This window comes from Eubalaena glacialis, chromosome 5 (genome assembly GCF_028564815.1).
Source record: "Eubalaena glacialis isolate mEubGla1 chromosome 5, mEubGla1.1.hap2.+ XY, whole genome shotgun sequence".
NCBI lineage: Eukaryota > Metazoa > Chordata > Mammalia > Artiodactyla > Balaenidae > Eubalaena > Eubalaena glacialis.
This window is the reverse complement of record NC_083720.1, coordinates 22537592-22556555: the sequence shown is the minus strand read 5'-3', so window position 1 is coordinate 22556555 and position 18964 is coordinate 22537592. Positions and strand designations below refer to the sequence as shown.

Genomic DNA, 18964 nt, shown 5'->3' with positions numbered 1-18964 from the left:
TTTCAAGAAGGAAATTGTGGTCAACAGTTCTAAGAGTTGCAGAGAGGAGGAGACACGAGAACACAGAAAAAGTTACTGAACCAGCACACTCACATTACACAATGTAGATATAAGTAGTCACAACTTCATTCTTTTAACTTGTAATGACTGTAATTTTGTCAACATCAACGTTACTCCTGGCGGCGCGTTTCCCGCCGCCGGGGTCAGGGGTCGGGGTTCGGGTCGCGGGGCGGAGGGAAGAGCGGGGGGGGGGCGGGAGGCGCCGGCGCCAGACGCGGAGGCAGGAGCTGCGACCGGCCGCCGAGAGGCCGCGGAGCCCGCGGAGCCCGCCGAGCCCGCCGAGCCCGCGACCACCGAGCCAGCTGAGCCGCCGCCGCCGCCGCCGCGCCCATGGCGGCCGCCGAGGACACCCACGAGGAGCACGACACCTCCACCGAGAATGCCGACGAGTCCAACCATGACCCCCAGTTTGAGCCCATAGTTTCTCTTCCTGAGGAAGAAATTAAAACGCTGGAAGAAGATGAAGAGGAGCTTTTTCAAATGCGGACCAAGCTGTTCCGGTTCGCTTCGGAGAACGACCTCCCGGAGTGGAAGGAGCTGGGCACCGGGGACGTCAAGCTGCTGAAGCACGAGGAGAGGGGGACCATCCGCCTCCTCATGCGCAGGGACGAGACCCTCCAGACCTGCGCCGACCACTGCATCACGCCGGTGATGGAGCTGAAGCCGAACGCGGGCAGTGACCGCGCCTGGGTCTGGACTACCCACGCCGACTTCGCCGGCCAGCGCCCCAAGCAGGAGCTGCCGGCCATCCGCTTCCTTAACGCCGAGAACGCACAGAAATTCGAAGTTTGAAGAATGCGGGAAAGAGATTGAGGAGAGAGAAAAGACAGGATCTGGCAAAAATGATAGTGCCGAGAAAGTAGCTGAGAAGCTAGAAGCTCTTTCGGTGGAGGAGGGCAAGGAGCCCGAGGACGAGACCAAAGAGGCGGCTGAGGAGGAGCAATGAGTCGGCTCCCGTTGTGTCCTTTCTCCCTGTCTTTTCCCTTTTTCTTTTTTTAAATTTTGCCCTGCCCTCTTCTTTTTGGTTTGTTTTTATTCTGTTTTGTTTTTACAAGGGACTTTATATAAAGTACTGGCTTCCAGTATTCAGGTTGTTTTTTTCTAAGTTTTTGCCCTAATGAAAACGACTTCAGAAAATCCGTCACCCAGTCGTGAGAATGTACTGTGCTAACTTTCTTTTCCATAGTGGAAACAGTTATCTGTAGTCATCAAATAACACATTTGTTGAACTTGGAAAAAAAAATTATTCCTTATTGGGTAAATCAGTCCTTACTTAGACACCCAGTCAATCAGTAATGCTTATTGAGCACTCATAATAAAACAACAGGGAGGAAGCTTGGTGGGAGAGGTGGAAGCAAGTGTTAACTCACAGTAAAATAAAATGGTTTCTGAACCACAGAGCTTGGGTGATCTTATTCCTTTTCTTTAGGTACATGGAGAATAGATGCAGGAAGATAACATGGTGATAAAAAGCTTATGAACTCACTCACAGTAGGTCCAAAGAGTGTCCTGGCAAAGGTCTTTGAAACTGGGATCTTTATTTGGAAAAACCATTCCCCACAAACACAGGAGGCTCCTCCCAAGGGAAGTTCCCTGTGATCTTCCATGTCAGGGACCTAGTGGATGCTGCTGATTTGAAAGGCTCTTGAGAATTAGTGAAGAGAATAAGTAGGCTGGGGTCCATCAATACACCCACCCATGCAATTGGGGGCCATGTTTCACATCTCTCTGGTCTTCATTCTGTGTGACCTAGTATGTAAGAGAATGTGCCTGGGAATCGGATCTGGATTCAAACCCCAGCTCCTCCGTTTATCAGAATTGTAGTTTGGAAAGCCATTTAATCCCTCTGGACTTTATTTTTGTCATCTGTGAAGATGGAAGTAATAACCCTATATCAAAGATTATTGTTAAATGCTCTGTTCATGTGACACTAAATACATGGTAGCTACTCTAATTACTATCTGAGGAGGTCTGATGGAAAGAATGGTGATTATCCTAGCTGATTACGAGGACTGAGTAGTGTCAGAAAAATCTCAATCCTGATTCCTTTTACTACATAATAAAATGACTTGCAACTTTAAACTTTTTCAAAGCACTTTCGTATCTGCTAATACATGTTATCCTTACAACAAACCTGCGAATGTGTGTGTGTTCGTTATTGCTCCTATTTTGTAGATGGAGAAAGAGGGCCTCAGAAGGGGACAAGGACTTATTTCAGTCGCAAAAGGGGAAGGTCACAGAGTCTGCACTGGAACCCAGGGCTGCTCACTCCTGTCAGAGCCTGATGGGAAAAGCCAAGAATCTGCTGCCACTTTTCTTGCCAAAATACCCCTCCACTTATGTAGTGAACACAATGCAGAGATGAGTTAATTCTCTAGTCACATCAAAGAGCTGCTTGTTGAACTTTCGACTTTTGGCAAGTTGTGCATCATTTCTTAGCTTCAGCAATTCCTTGACACTTTTCCTGCTTTAACTTTTATTTTTCAAGGCACTTTTCAATTTACTCTTAGTGTTCTCGAATAGTAGGCATTGTTTTCATCCTTTTTGCATCTCAAAAAAAAATGTGGTTTGTTTATGTTTCCATTAGTTGACATTACCATCCAAATGCTTATTCAGATCAGAATATTGGTTTGGATATATGTGGTGCGTGTATGGTAGTGGGGGTGGTGGGAGGTGATCTCAAAGATGTTCAGACATGTCATATTACTTTAAATCCTCCGATTTTAAGGATAAAGTGCACTTGTCTTCAACTTCATACACCAAGTTAATTGGTCCATTACTTAGTAGATTTTGTACTTGATTGGGAGGTGTAAGGCCCTAGACAAGCAGAACTCAGCCTTATATAGTTTTGTTTACCCCTTAGGACCCTGTGGCAGGTAGGAGTGAGGGTGGGAGATGGAGGAGAGGGTCAAAAGTACAAGACTGCAAGTACTGAATCCATCTCCAGTGGAGGGGATGAGGATCCTGAATAGCTCTGCCCTACAACTTGTCCACAGTTGTGTGAGCCCAGGGAAACTATAGAGAATTCTTCAAGCCTCCTCTTGCAGTCTTCAACCATCTCAGGAAGCAGACTGCTTCAGTCATCGTTTTCCTTCTAGAAGGAAGATGACGAGAAGAAAAGTTGAAACTTTCCCTCAAATAGCTCCCCCTAGAGTTTTTGAGAGGTAAGACCTAGAGTACCCTGCCAGCCAGTAAGAGAGCCACACCTGGGGGTGCGGGGGAAGGACTAGTGTTCCTGCATTCTGATGCCATACATGCATTTTACTCTGATTTAAAATGTATTTCTCCAGGTTACCAATTTTTACATTGTAAGACAGATGACATTTTGATCCTACACGATATATTTCTATTCAAAGGGTTTTAGGATATATTTGTTCATTAGTATGTAAAGCTGAGAAGTATTGACTGTAAAGTTACTGGTAACACTGAATCTATTATTTTTATGAAAAGACAATGAATATATTTTCCCCCGGAGTGAAGATATACTTTCCGTTACCATATCAGGGCATCAGAGGAAAGCAGTTTCCTTGAATCATTACTCTCCGTCCCTTTCACTTCACTGACCAATGACAGAGGTTTGAATCCTAAATTTAACTTTGGAAGTTTGTTACAAGTTTCAAAGAATTTGCTAAATAGGTTTCAAATGTTAGTCCTTTGTGCCTTGGGAATAAAGAATTAAAAGAAGAGTGATGGTTACTTTTATAGTAAAAACTTGGCACAAAATAAAGGTTTTTTTTCTCTCTTTCTCTTTTTTCCATGTGCTCACCTAAAGCAATAAATGTGTGGATGATTACCCCTGAGTTTTTCCAACAAGCTCAAGGAAGTTTAATGGCCCGAACAATGTGCTTTTTAAGAAGATCACTGTAAACATTCATTTCAATTCAAGGAGTATCTTTCAAAGTTATTCTGGGACAAATATGGTACAAAGAAACATGAGAGACAGAAAGGAAACAGGAACCCCAGGCTCTTGCTCTAGTCGTCTGTGGCCGCTGCACTCTCTGGCTGTTCTTTCCTAGCTCTTCATCCTCTACTAACTTCTATGTGTTGGAGTCTCCAAGGCGCTGTCATTGGAGTGCCAGCCTTGGAGCAGCCTTTTGTCTTCTCTATCTGTACTCTCTCCCTAGGTGTAGTGGGTTGAGTGGTGGCCCCAAAGAGATATGTCACCATCCTAATTCCCAGAACTTGTGAGGGTTACCTGATTTTGGAAAAGGGATATTTGCAGATGTAATTAAATTAAGGAATTTGAGATGAAGAGATCATCCTGGATTATTCAGGTGGGCCCTAAATCCAATGACAAATGTCCTCATAAGAGAAACACAGGGGAGATTTGGCAGACGGAAGAGGAGGCATTGTGACCAAAGAGGTAGAGCTTGGAGAGGTGTGGCCACAAGGCCGCAGTCAAGGATTGCTGACAGCCAACGGCAGCTAGAAAAAGTGAGGAATGGATTCTTCCCTAGAGTCACCAGAGGGAGTATAGCCCCTACAGACACCTTGATTTTGGACTTCTGGCCTCCAGACTGTGAAAGAATACATTTTTGTTGTATTAAGCCACCAGTGTGTACTCAGTTTGTTATAGCATCCACAGGAAGTTAATACACTAGGGAATCCCATCTAGTTCTCATCTTCAAATTCCATCTATAAATTTAAATCTCCAATACTGACTGTCCTCTAGGTGCCACACTCATGTATCTAACTGCCTGCTTCACATCTGCACTTGGATACCTAATAGACATCTCAAACTTAGTATGGCCAACAGAATTGTTGATTTCTATCTCCTGCACCCACTACTCTGTTTCCTAGTCTTCCCTATCAATAAATGGCACTACCATCTCAGGCTTAGGGCTTAGGTCCAACTACTTCATGGCTCCAGCAAAGAACCTAAGCATCATGCTTGATTCTTTTCTTCCTTTCAACCCCCTCTACCTAATTCCTAGATGAATCCTCTTGGCTACCATTTCAGTCCATTGTGTCTGACCTAAGCTTATGTTGTAGCTTTCTGATTTCTTCCCTGCCTCTACTCTTGTCTCTTTCCACAAAAGCCAGCGTAAACTTCCTACAGTGCAACTCATTTCTTATCACTCTCTGCCTAAGATGTTCTAATAGCTTCCCACTGCACTTAGGATAATATCCAAATTTCTCATCTTGGCCTACAGCAGTGGTTCTCAACTGGAGACTATTTCACCCTCACAATGCCAAAGACATTTGGCAATTTCTGGAGACATGTTTTGGTTGCTACTACTAGGGAGAGCCTACTGGAGTCTAGTGGGTAGAGCCCAGGAATGCTGCTAAGCACCTTGCACTACACAAAACAGGGTCCAACAAGAAAGAATTATCTGGTCTCAAATGTCAATAGTGCCAAGGTTGAAAAACCATGCCCTACAGAGTCCACATGAGTTGATACCTGCCTTTTATTGCCTCATTTCCTTCTACTTTTCCTCAAATATGCTAAGCTTGTCCACATCTCAGAGCCTTTGAATATACTCTCCCTTTGGATTGCAACATACTCTTCCTAGTATGTTGCATCCCATCTTTGCATTTCTGTATCTTAGTTATCCAGGTGTAAATTCTAATACTACCTCCTCAGAGAGGCACCACCCATCTAAAGCAGCCTCCACCCCATCCTATCCCTGCTCTGTCACATTAGCCTGTTTTTACCCTCTATATTGCTTTTATTGGTACTTTATTTTATATTTTTATGAATTTATCATTGGCTTCTTCCCTCTAAAATTGCAAAGTTCTCTAGGGTCTTTCATGTTCACTGCTGTTTGCCTGCATCTAGAGCAGCACCTGGCACAGAGTAAGTGCTTAATAAATATTCATCAAATCACTGACATACAAATGTAAAGCAATAGAGGATAATTAAGTAACCCATAAAATGTTTGGTCCCAAAAGTGATGCAGTGAATCACCAGGAAGGCAGGCTTATTTCTAATCCCTTGTCAATTTCTAGTATATGGCTCTTTGGATGTTACCTTCATTTAAGTCTTAACTCCACTGACAGAATGAGAAGCTAGGGCCTCGTTTATAGAAAAGATGTAATTTTACTTTTGAATCTATTGTTTTGAAGACAGAGCAGGCTTTCATGTAGTGGATGACTGGCAACCAGTTGTTAATGTGGTTGTAGATTTGAAGAATCCACGTAGAAGCAATGGCTGAATCCCTGAGAGCAGAGGAGCCCACTGAGGGATTGCTTTCAGAGAGGAAAGCCAAAAATTTGCCCTGAGAGAACCTACTGTTAGGAATAGAGGAGAAAGAAGAGTCAGCAAAGGAAATAGAGAAAACCTGATTAGAAGAGTAATAGGAAAACAAAAGAAAAAGTTTCTGAAGCCCCAATCACAGAGTGATAGAAGACAGTCAATTTATAAAGGAAGCATTGATAATGCATTTTTGGAACTTTTATGCCTTTGGGTTGGGGGTGCATGTTCCTTCCATTAATCAGTGAACAGCTAAAAATTTTCCGGCAATGCAAAAATAAACTTAGCTATAAAGTACCTACAAACAGAGAAGGTAATGAAAATATTCAGTTCTTACTTAAAAAAAAAAAAAACTTAACCCTGCTATGAATTTTCCATAATTGTAAAGGGTTTCAGGATAATCCTCAGGACCCTAATTTTTCTATTATCTATTTTACTTATTATGGAAAAACTTTTATCATTTCTAATAGAGCCTAAGTGTTGGAAATAGAAGTCATTTTTTTCCCTTTCATCCTGTGTTGAGTGGTTGAGAAATCAGCTAGGGAGATTGGCAAAATTAAGAACTGGCAGAAATTTCCATCTGCCCCAAACTGATCCCGTCATGTTTCCATGTTTGGAAATGGTTTCTTGGGCTTATCCACATTTTGTTGGCAGGTCGTATCTTTGGAGAATGACAGGCACTTTTCTCCCTACTACCCTACTAGCCATGATCCTGGGCTTGAGGAATGCAAACTGTCTGTAATGTCCAAAAGCTGAGGGCAAATTAAACTGAGGGCCAAGTGAAATTACGGGTGCAGCCATTGGGTGAGAACTTACTCCATCGCAGACACACATTATTGAGCTTGCCTCGTGGTGGTGTATTTTGTCCCATCATATGAAAAGAGAAATGAAAGAGAGGACATATTTGAAAGTAGGGTAGAGAATGAGAGTTAAACATGTCTGAGGATGAATTAAATTATTACATTTGAGATGCTAAGAAGAAACAGAGAGGGGATGGGATTGCAGATCACAGAAAGCCAAGTCTGACAGGACAAGCACAGTTAATGTAGGTGGGTCAGAGGATGGCAGTTCAGACAGAGGGACTCAATGACAATGGCTGTGAAGTTCTCCACCATCCATTCAGGCTGTTGGAGTGAAAAGGGAAACAGAAAATGTGGTTTATTTACATCATCTCTCCCTCTAGCTCCCACACCTCAATACTCAAGCAATACCTTTTGGCCAGAATTGAGGTATGAGCTCTCTAGGGAGGAAGAAAAGGCAGTCTCCCTCCCCCTGGCAGTTTCTGGGTGGAGTCAACAGCTAGGAGAGGCTTGAATTCATTTCTCTTCCCCAGAGGCTGGGCCTCTGGAGCACAGCTCCCTCCTTACATGGCAGATCCCAAGGGAGGAACTTCTCTGCAGTCTCATGTGGAGAAGGGAAGCCAGGGTATGACTGGAAGGTCTGGTCATGAAGCTGTGGGATTTGGGATTGGACCCCAGGGCTGCTGCTAGGTCATATGGAACGTTTATGCAAAACTAAAAAAAAAAAAAAAAAAAAAGCCACTTCTTCTGGGATGATGCAATCCAAATCTGGGGTGCAAGACTTGGAAAATGAAAGATCCCCTAAACTGTTCCTCTTGGGCAGGGTGCAAACTGAACAAATGGTGAACCAGTCTGTCCCAGGTTGTATAGATTCTATAAATTCAAAAGGTTGAATAAATTGATGAGATTCTTATAGGACCCGAATCCACTGATGTACTACTTGAAGAGTAGGTCCTTCCTCACAAGGCTCTAAATGATTAGCTAATAACATGGGAGTGTTTAAGGAACTGTACCTCACAATGGGTACATCTTTTCCCTTCTTCTTATACAGTTACTTTAAAATAACAGTAACAATGGTTAGCTTTTACTGAGCACACTTGACAGGTTCCAGACACTGCACTAAGTCATTTACAGAGATTAAGTCAATGAATTCTTAGAATAACCCTGTAACCTAGGTGGGTATTATTATTCCCATTTAATGTTTCAGAAAACAGAGGCTAGGTGGTTGAACTAGTAAGTGGTTTTTAACCATTTTAACTCCCACTCTATGCTGCTATTTCCTTTTCTTTCCCTCCCTCCCTTCTTTTTCTCCTTTCTCTCTGTCTCTCTCTGTCTCTCATGGTTCCTTTAAGAGGAACCATGTTAATAAGGTATTCATTGAACTTCCTGATAACTCTACAATTGACCTTTTAGCTCTGACATTCCCAGACACTGGGCTTTCCAAACAAATAGCTTCCCTTTGTTGTTTGGGGTTTGCCTCAGAGCCAGAATTTTGAAAATCCTGGCTTCAGGTTTCCACACCTAATCCTTGCCAGGCGGTAATACATTTCAGCACACAAATAAGAAAACAAAGCTCTACTTGGTCCTTGGCCTGAGGCTCTGTGGCTTTTCTGGCCAACCCAACCAAAAGCACAATGGGAAACCCCCCATCCATGGTCATTTCTAGATAACCATTTGCCATCTGGGGAAAATGAATATAGAATAGTACCTGGTAGTTTCTATACAAAGAGGTTCCATGTTTTTCCCCCATGTTTCTGGCACAGCTCTGTATAATTCCCTTAGATATTAGCCATCTCCTCAAGAAATCATAAGATATACGCATCTTAAGTAAAATTTATAACACCAGAGCCTCTATGGTGATATTCCCTTTGACTTCGCTTTGAAAAACCTTATATTTTACAAAAAATGTAGAGTCTACTTAAAATATGGACCTATCCATGCACCTTTAACCTTTGTTAGAGAATGTGATGTAATGAAGATACACAGCTAATCCATAAAATGTCTAATTTTCGTGAAAAATGTGTAACATCCAATATATTAACATCCAAATAAGATAACCTAATGTTCTTGGTTATTGGTTTCCAAAGACTGTAGAACATTTCCTTCTTTGGCCTTGGAGAAATTTGCTCTGGGATTTCAGCCTGGCCCTTGACTTGCTGAAACACTACAGACTTAGAACAAAGCAAGCTGGCTAAGAACAAAGCAACTAGTGAAAATGAAAGTAAGAGGTCTAGAGCCCGAGGCTTAGCATGTGTTTTTTTTTTTTTTTAACATCTTTATTGGAGTATAATTGCTTTACAATGGTGTGTTAGTTTCTGCTTTATAACAAAGTGAATCAGCTATACATATACATATATCCCCATATCTCTTCCCTCTTGCGGCTCCCTCCCTCCCACCCTCCCTATCCCACCCCTCTAGGTGGTCACAAAGCACCGAGCTAATCTCCCTGTGCTATGCGGCTGCTTCCCACTAGCTATCTATTTTACATTTGATAGTGTATATATGTCCATGCCACTCTCTCACTTTGTCCCAGCTTACCCTTCCTCCTCCCCGTGTCCTCAAGTCCATTCTCTAGTAGGTCTGCGTCTTTATTCCCGTCTTGCCCCTAGGTTCTTCATGACCATTTTTTTTTTTTTTTTAGATTCCATATATATGTGTTAGCATACGGTATTTGTTTGTCTCTTTCTGACTTACTTCACTCTGTATGACAGACTCTAGGTCCATCCACCTCACTACAAATAACTCAATTTCGTTTCTTTTTATGGCTGAGTAATATTCCATTGTATATACGTGCCACATCTTCTTTATCCATTCATCTGTTGATGGACACTTAGGTTGCTTCTATGTCCTGGCTAAAGAATGAAATTAGAACACTCCCTAACACCATACACAAAAATAAACTCAAAATGGATTAAAGACCTAAATGTAAGGCCAGACACTATCAAATTCTTAGAGGAAAACATAGGCAGAACACTCTATGACATAAATCACAGCAAGATCCTTTTTGATCCACCTCCTAGAGAAATGGAAATAAAAACAAAAATAAACAAATGGGACCTAATAAAACTTAAAAGCTTTTGCACAACAAAGGAAACCATAAATAAGACAAAAAGACAACCCTCAGAATGGGAGAAAATATTTGCAAATGAAGCAACTGACAAAGGATTAATCTCCAAAATTTACAAGCAGCTCATGCAGCTCAATATCAAAAAAACAAACAACCCAATCCAAAAATGGGCAGAAGACCTAAATAGACATTTCTCCAAAGAAGATATACAGATTGCCAACAAACACATGAAAGAATGCTCAACATCATTAATCATTAGAGAAATGCAAATCAAAACTACAATGAGATATCATCTCACACCGGTCAGAATGGCCATCAGCAAAAAATCTAGAAACAACAAATGCTGGAGAGGGTGTGGAGAAAAGGGAACACCCTTGCACTGTTGGTGGGAATGTAAATTGATACAGCCACTATGGAGAACAGTATGGAGGTTCCTTAAAAAACTAAACATAGAACTACCATACGACCCAGCAATCCCACTACTGGGCATATACCCTGAGAAAACCATAATTCAAAAAGAGTCATGTACCAAAATGTTCACTGCAGCATGTGTTCTTTAAAGAAGGAAGAAATTGCCGCGGGGGTCAGAAGAAAGTCACTGGCGGCCCTTGAGCTTACTAATGCTAGTCAGACCTCCTGTTCCAGATAGATCAACAAAGTCCAGAAATGCACTGTCTCAGTGTGACTGTTAGAGCAGTGTCCTGGCTTCACTGAGATGTCTTCTCTCCCAGAGGTCATTTTACCATTGGTCATTTAACCATTTCCCCTGATGCTGACATTCCTAGATCAGTAGGGAAAATGAACGACAGATTTTCCAGATTGAAGCCCAGGCTTTGGAAGGTCACAACTAAGAAAGCATCGATAGCCAATTCTGGTCTCATTTAGTAACATCTCTAACCATGATCCAGTGCTAGAGCGTGCCAAGAAGGAAAGGGGACCAGATTTATGTGAGTTTGCTGAGGTTGAAAGAGCAATGTCTTCTACTTAGTCCTGGGGTTGAGGTTAGGGAGTGACAGGGTACTACTTTCGAAGATCGTGAAATATATATATTGATTTGCCATAGGTAGAGAAAAATTTAAAGCTTCAAATATGTGATATTACTGGGTTTATTTTCTCCCCACCTCTTGAAAAGAAACTTTTGCAGAGACAAGATCGAGTGATTTTGAACACTACTGCGTTTCCAAGTTAGGATTCCTAGACCTTTGTGGCAAAATAAAAAACTGTATGGACTTCCCTAGTGGCACAGTGGTTAAGAATCTGCCTGCCAATGCAGGGGACATGGGTTCAATCCCTGGTCCGGGAAGATCCCACCTGCTGTGGAGCAGCTAAGCCCGTGCGCCTCAACTACTGAAGCCCGCGTGCCTAGAGCCCATGCTCCGGAACAAGAGAAGCCACCACAGTGAGAAGCATGCGCACTGCAACAAAGAGTAGCCCCCGCTCACCACAACTAGAGAAAGCCCACACGCAGCGACGAAGACCCAACGCATGGGACTTCCCTGGTGGTCCAGTGGTTAAGACTCTGCGCTTCCAATGCAGGGGGTGCAGGTTCGATCCCTGGTCAGGGAACTAAGATCCCCCATGCCGCGCAGCGGAGCCAAAAAAAAAAAAAAAGACCCAACGCAGCCAAAAATAAATAAATAAATTAAAAAAAAAAAAACCTGTAGAATGAGAGGAATGAGGAGACTGCTGTTCTGATTATAGCTTAGCTTCTATCCAGTTGAGAGAATCCAGTAAACTTTCCAGGTCAGTTAAAAAGAGGGGCTTGGCTAATTAGTTGACCTCAAGGGCCCTTGCACCTCTTAAATTCATTGCTAATATAAACACAGCACTCTGTCTCTGATGGGTTACCACATTTAGTATCTCCTACACTACACAGGTAAATTTTAGACCAAGGTCCCAATGTAGTATTGTCTTCATTTTTCTGTTATATTAAGTTGAACTGTAAGTCCCTGAATTGCTATATAGATATCTCATTGTACTTTGTAAACGTTCTGTATGGCTCCAAAAATGCATCTGAGACCAGAAAAAAAAACGTATTGACTTTCAAACCACTTACATGTGTAGTGTTTAAAATGGAAAATGCAGTTGTATGGAAATACATTTCTCTCCAGATTGTAATAAAAGGTTTATGTGATCAATTAACAGTGCATTTACTGCCCTCTGCTGTCCTAAGCAGAACACTGGATTTGGAAAGCCTAGTATTACATCTGACTGGGGAAGGCCAGCTTTTCTTTTACGGTCATTATTATTAATGCTTGCTGGTATATTCCAAGTGTAACACTATCTGACTTAGAAAATCCCAACAATGAAGTAGCCCATGGCCTGAAACCAAATAAGCACTACGTTCTTGTGAGTCAGATTTTTCTAAAGTCTTCTGGGGTTTTATTAAGTTCTGGGTGTTCTTTCTACAAGATCACTAATATGTGGAAGTAGCTGTTTATTTAGAAGTTGATTACACGGTGTTTTTTTCTTTTTTAAATCAGTTATCTTTTAAAACATGAAAAATTAGTAGAAATGGAACAAAACTGATCTTAGATGAAAACCTTCCTTCTTAAAAAGTAGAGTGAAGCTTAATAGAATTGCTTTGTGGGAATGTTCTATTGTTTCCATTTAATATTTGGTGCTTACCATAAGAAAAACATTGAGTGCTTTTATAGTTTCAATTACATCTTTGTCTACTTTTAATTAACAATATTAGGTGCCATTTCTGTTCATTCTTTAGGTCTTCTATTTAATAATGATAGCAAAGGATAATAACTGACATTCGTGAGGCTTCCTGGAGATGTACCTGTAAATTGTATTCATTACTCACCTAGCAGAAGCTTCTACCTGAAATCTATTTTACTCCTGAGTTATAAATTATCAACTGCTTTCATTCACTTAACAATTATATGTCAAATGCCTACCATGTACCAGGCACAGACTCTTGGATGAGTAAACTGAATTTCCAACCTAAGGTGCTCAACAATTTAGTGAGAGCAAAATGTAGATAAACAGATGTATTACTGAGAAATTTCCACAGATTGTGCTTCTGTTTGTGCCAATCTAGAGTTCTAGTAGTTTGATGATTTCATTTGATTATTTATTGATTATTTCAGGATCCAGGGCACTAGTGACTAATTCTGTCCTGTAGTATTCCTTAATACTCACTAAGAAAAACATGAATAGGTTTTGCATCTTTTTTTTTTTCTCCACTGTATACTTCTTAATAACTTGATACCTCCCTTGGACAAGACGCATGCATGCATCTACCCTAACTCACCAATCACAAATGTGTTTGTAAATAATAAAAAGATAAATATACTTCCAAATGCAGATAACCTTATTTTACCGTTATAAGTTGAGAGGAGTTGTAATAGAAAACCGACAATGCTATATCCAATTACTGCCAAAACAGAGAGCTACGGATCCAACATTCCAGAACCAAGGTGAGTGACTTTGGTAAATGATTCTGACATTTAACTGGCTAGGAGTCAATAAACCTATTTAGCAAGTTAGTTTATTTGGTTACCAAGAGTGTGTTTTGAAAACACAAGGAATACTCGAGGGGCTTTGCTTGAATCCTCAAATGCCATATAAGGAATACTCGGGAAGTTATTGCTCAATGTTAAATGCTTTGATAAAGCTTTCCATTTTGTTATGGTTAAGGTAGGCATTTAGTTATATTTGCTTCAAAGAGTTTCCAGGATTAAGTCGATGAGATCATACTGTAAGATGTGCAATGGGGGGCCTTTGTTGCCTTTCCATATATATGAGCTCTGAATGAAAACCCTAAACTTCTTGAGAATCTTAGCCAAGCCCAGCCTGTCTCCACCGGCCACCTCCATCTTCCAATGTGGAAGCAGAGTGGCCTTCTATTTGGGCAACTTCTTTCAGTCTCCTCCATCCTACAGCCAACATGGTTCTTCAGCTAGCTGCATCACAGGAACATGGCAGGAAGTGTAACATCTAACTACTGTCCATTGGCACTTACCAAAAATTTGGTTGATGCAAACCAGTCTAAACTAAGGAATATTTTAAGAACAAGTTCCGTAAAATTTAATTGTTTTTTTTATACAAATAAACACTGTGAAATTTTAGGGGGCAATAATGAATCATCCCCTTCTCTCCCTTTTAATTTCAGAACCAATTAAGAAACAGACCAGAGTTAGACAGATGGAGCCAAAAAAAGAAAAAAAAAAAAAATCAGCTTTATTATTGGTAAAGTTGGCCTGGAGAACATGGTTTGATCTATGACCACATCGGGCTTTCTACAGGTTCCCTTCATCTTGAAGCATTTGCAAATGCAAAGAAAACTGTTCTGCCTAGAAGAGTTATAGGTGCTCTATACCTCCTTGCCAATAAATGAATGAATGAAGCAGTCAATCAAAAAAGTTACTTCTGCTTTCCTCAGAGGAACATCAACATAAATTCCACAGCACATGGAATCTTTTCATTTGTTTTGACCCTCGATGACCCTTTGCCTCTTCGGACTTGCCGGCTATTAGCACGACACTCTCAGAGGTGGCAGAAAGCTGGAGTGGCTTTCAGACTGAGCACTTCTGGTGCCAGTAAGAGGTCCCTTCAGCACCTTTTCCTCTTCCTCCTCTCCCTTCACCTTAAAATACGACATGTTATTTTCTGGTGGGAAGGTAGATATATTTGATTTCTGAGATTGGTTCAGTGCCGTAGACCAGCTGTTTTGGCTCAAGTATGACTAATTTAAACACCAGTTTCTGTTTAGTAACTTACTCTAATCAATCAACAGGTATTTATTATGTGCCTTTTAAGCAGAAAACAAAGAAAAATGCAAAACAAACCCATGACTCTTAAGAACATGGAGCCAGATCCAGTTGATGGTTACGTTATGCCAGTGTTTTCAAGACAGCAGAGGACTGAAATGCCCATCTCAAGAGTTCTAGCCTTAGAGTAGCCCTCACACAGTCCACCTTCCTTTTAGGTTTTAACTTTAAATTATCAGTTTTACTCACAATAAAGGTGGATGGGACAATGTGACTTGGACCTGAGACTAAAATAGCACTTCTTTTTAGGGAACTAACATTTATTAAGTTAGGCTAAAATAGCACTTCCTGTAGGGAATTAAGATTTATTAAATTAAAGTTAATTGGCCTCTGGTGATGGGCCTCCTGACTCACCCGTTCACAGACAAGAAAGCTGGCAAGAAGAACAGAAGCCTAGCTGACCCTACCTGGGGAAAGTTTGCTTACTTCCTGGATCTTGAAGCACAGGTGAACCCACTGCCCATGAGCACAGCCCGTCCAAACCAGTAAGAGAAAGGACTGGCTCTCACTAACTTTTCAATTCAATGACCACAGTCCTTGGAAAAATCATGGCTCGGTGGCTTTCAGGCTCTTCACCAATCAGATTAGCTTCTCTTCCCAGGAGCAAAGTGACAGGAGACATCCAGAAGTGTTATATTGTCCCATCTGTGAGGGGAATGGAATTTCCCTCTTTTGAAAAAGAATGAAAAGGGGAATAAAATTCTCCCCAACACCAAAGTTTTCTACAGGGGTAGATCTCGCAGGGCAGTCCCAGCGACCGTCAGAGTGCACTGCAGATTGTCCTGAACACAACTGCAGGCTTACCAGTAGAACTCTATTTAATCTCTGCAGAAATTCCGATGTAAGAACTGTCTTAACTTCTGATTGAGACCCTCATCAGAACATAAAAGAAGACAGAATAATATTTACCATACATAAAGAAAGAGATTTGAGCCTACAAGCAGAATCTGATCTCCTCATTTTTCCCATTTGGGAAAGTAAAACATTTTATATATATTTTTTCTTCCCTCCCCTCCTCCCAAAATGCAGGAGCTAATTTGTCTGAAGTAACCCATAAGGAAGCCTAGCAAATCTGTCTCTTGTGTTTGATTCCAATTTCTTTCCATCACTGTAGCATTCTTCTCCTAGGATTATTGTCAGGTTTAAAGAGGTATCATAGTTGAAAATGTTTCGCCCATTGCCTAACATTTTAAGTCACATATCTCTGGGTTTGGATCCTGGCTCTCTCATATACTAGCTCTGTGACCTTGGAGAAGCCACTACAATCTCTCTGAGGCTGAGTTTATTTTTCATCAGAGGGCGAGCGCTTATTAATTTTAGTGCCTTTCCTTTGAACGTTAGAAATGAATTAGATATCATAGAATTAGAAATATATATTTTGTAGGCTGGCTATCCCTGCCAGCCTCCTGCTTTGTCTCCCCATCCACACCACTTTTCTGCAGGCAGCAAATGTAGTGGAAAATACTTGAACTTTTGAATGAAATCGTCATGGGTTTGAATTTCTGTTCTGCCGTTCATTAGCTGTGTGACCATGGGTAAATCATTCAAAAGGTCTCATTTTTTTACTGTGCTAAAAAATGTTATCACAATGAGAAGAGAGACCTATATTCAGACTCATATCTGAAAGAAGAGAATTATAGTACATCAACTATCAGACTTTTTTCTGCATTTTAGAAAGTAGTTTATATATTAGAGAAGTTTCATGTCTTTAATGATTCATTCACTTGTCAGGCATACCTGTGCACTGTTCGTGCAAACGCACACACTACACTCACACAGAGGTCAGCTTCCTTCCAGGGTGGTGCCGATTTCTTTGGGAAAGCCACAGCTTGATGCCAATGATAACTGGCAATTTCTGTTACTGTGATGAGTGAGGATGGGTTAATCCCTATGCCTGTCAGGTTTGGCCAACCACCAAAAAATTTCCCTTCATCAAATGTAAGTATGTGTCCTGCCAAGTACTTTCCACTTACTTTTTAAGCTTCATGTTTTTCATTGGAAACTTAATGCATGTGTGCCGAGTTATTTGCTGAACTCAGAATATTACTGGGCAAATGCCAGTTTGTATCCAAAAAATTCCCTCCTCACAAAAGAACCCACTGTAAATATCCACATTTTTCCTTCCTTCTTTTTATTTTTTTAAACAAAATTTTTAATTTTAATTAGGATCAGAACTAAAAGAAGCCTAGTTTGGTCCTGAAGTTACATAAAAGTTATATTGATTACACCCATCACTAGTCTCTGAACATACAAGCTAAAAGAACCACACCAAAATAAGCAATCTGCTATCACTCAGACAAAATATAAATTCTGTATTGACCTATTTTCAGATTCCTCTTTCTTCACAGAAAGGGAAATCAGGTATTAAGGCTCCCATTTTATAGCTGAGGACATTGACTTAGCTATAAAATCAACAACTTGCTTATCTTGGTCACCTGATCTACATTGTGGAAAGGAAATTTGAGAATGAGAGTTAAACACAGCTGAGAGTTAAACTCAGATAATTATTACATTTGATCGAGTAAAGAGGCATTTTGCAACACCTTCAGTGGGAGAATACATTTTAGCACCCAAAGGGAATCGTAGCAGCAGCCTGTATGCAGCTTTCCTCGGTGGGATGAGATGGGAGATGCTCACAAAGGCGCTATATCATCAGGTTTCTCATGCACTAGAGATGCCATATTTAGGCACAGAGGTGGATTTTTTAGAGCCACGTTGTATAACAGATTCTCTCATTATGAATATTCAGTCCATCCATAACTCCCTTGCCCATCCTTGGCCACTGGCCCAGCAAACGCCCAGCCCCAGAAGATTGTGTAAAACAGCAGACCTCTTGCCAGATTAGGCTTGAATTCCCTTACAGTTCCCTCATCCATATTTATGACTTCTACTCCCACATCTATCCCAAACTGATATGTTTAGCCCTGATCCTCTCATTTGCCTTCTAGTCTCACTTCAACAATTCACCTGATTTCAACACATTCCTCTGCTTGAATACTTGCTAACAATGTACTCAAATATAATCAGTGTTATTACTGAAACATCCTGGAAAGAGAGCTGGGGTTTTATGCTCCTTTCCCCAATATATTGATTACCCTTCCTAGATTTATTTGCTTCTACCAATGATGCCACCATAATTACGAATTTGCAGTCATTATTGATTTCTGCCTCTCTATAAATCCAGTCTTTCACTGAGTCTATAGTTTTTGCTTCACATTTTGTCTCTTACCTCCTTCCTATGGGTTATAATAGATAAACTCCAATCCAGGCTCTCATCCCTTCATGTTTGCACAACTTTAATGGTTTCTCAGTTTCTCTATCTTCACTCTTTTCTTCTCCAGTCCATCCTGCACCAGTGATAATTTCTCGTCACTACTGGGTTATATCCAAGTGTCTCATCCTGGATTTAAAATTGTTTTTAATGTGGTTCCACCTCACTAATCCACCTTTACTTTCAATGACCTGTCACACATACCCTCCCACCCTTGTTAGGTCAAGCTCTGCACCTCTCAAGAACACACTATGCTTTTTCCCACCACTGTTCTGCCATACTTACATTATGAGTCACACATAGCCCAGCTACAGGGCTAAAGGAGCAGGACAAAGACCTGCACAAGGAATGATAAATAATTTGGGAGGTAGATTCCCAAATCTCTCTAGTACTAGTACTAGAAGGAAGACAAGGGTAACAAGTAGAATAGAGTTTGGGAAATATATGGGAACATAAAATTGGGGGTAGTCTGGGCAAGCAGTTCCTTTCAGAAAGAGCCAAACTTCAAGAGTGGAAATGGACTAGCATATGGATGACAGACAGAGACGAAGGATCCAAGACAACCATTCTGAGAAACCTAGGTATACAGACAGCACCTGGTGGTAGTAGAGAGTCCAAGCATTCAGGTGAAATGGGATTTCCATCCTGGGAAGAGGAGGTATGACAGGGGCAAGAAAAGTCTCCCATTGTAGAAGAGTTGGTTTTCATGCAATTTATCGAGGGCAGGATAAGTCAAAAAGAGTAAGACAAGCAGGAATATAGTTACAGGATGGTTCTCTAGAACAAGGCAGA

General features: G+C 41.1%; 2 protein-coding genes across 2 annotated transcripts in view; both read left to right on the top strand.

Moving 5' to 3' along the window:
- Positions 1-18964, top strand: part of SYNPO2 (synaptopodin 2) — a 167693-nt gene that overhangs the window by 64579 nt on the left and 84150 nt on the right. The window lies entirely within an intron of this gene.
- Positions 376-1129, top strand: LOC133091943 (ran-specific GTPase-activating protein-like). The gene is given in 2 exon segments (XM_061191126.1): positions 376-842; positions 844-1129. Coding segments are annotated over 2 exon segments (615 nt in total). The 5' UTR covers positions 376-390; the 3' UTR covers positions 1007-1129.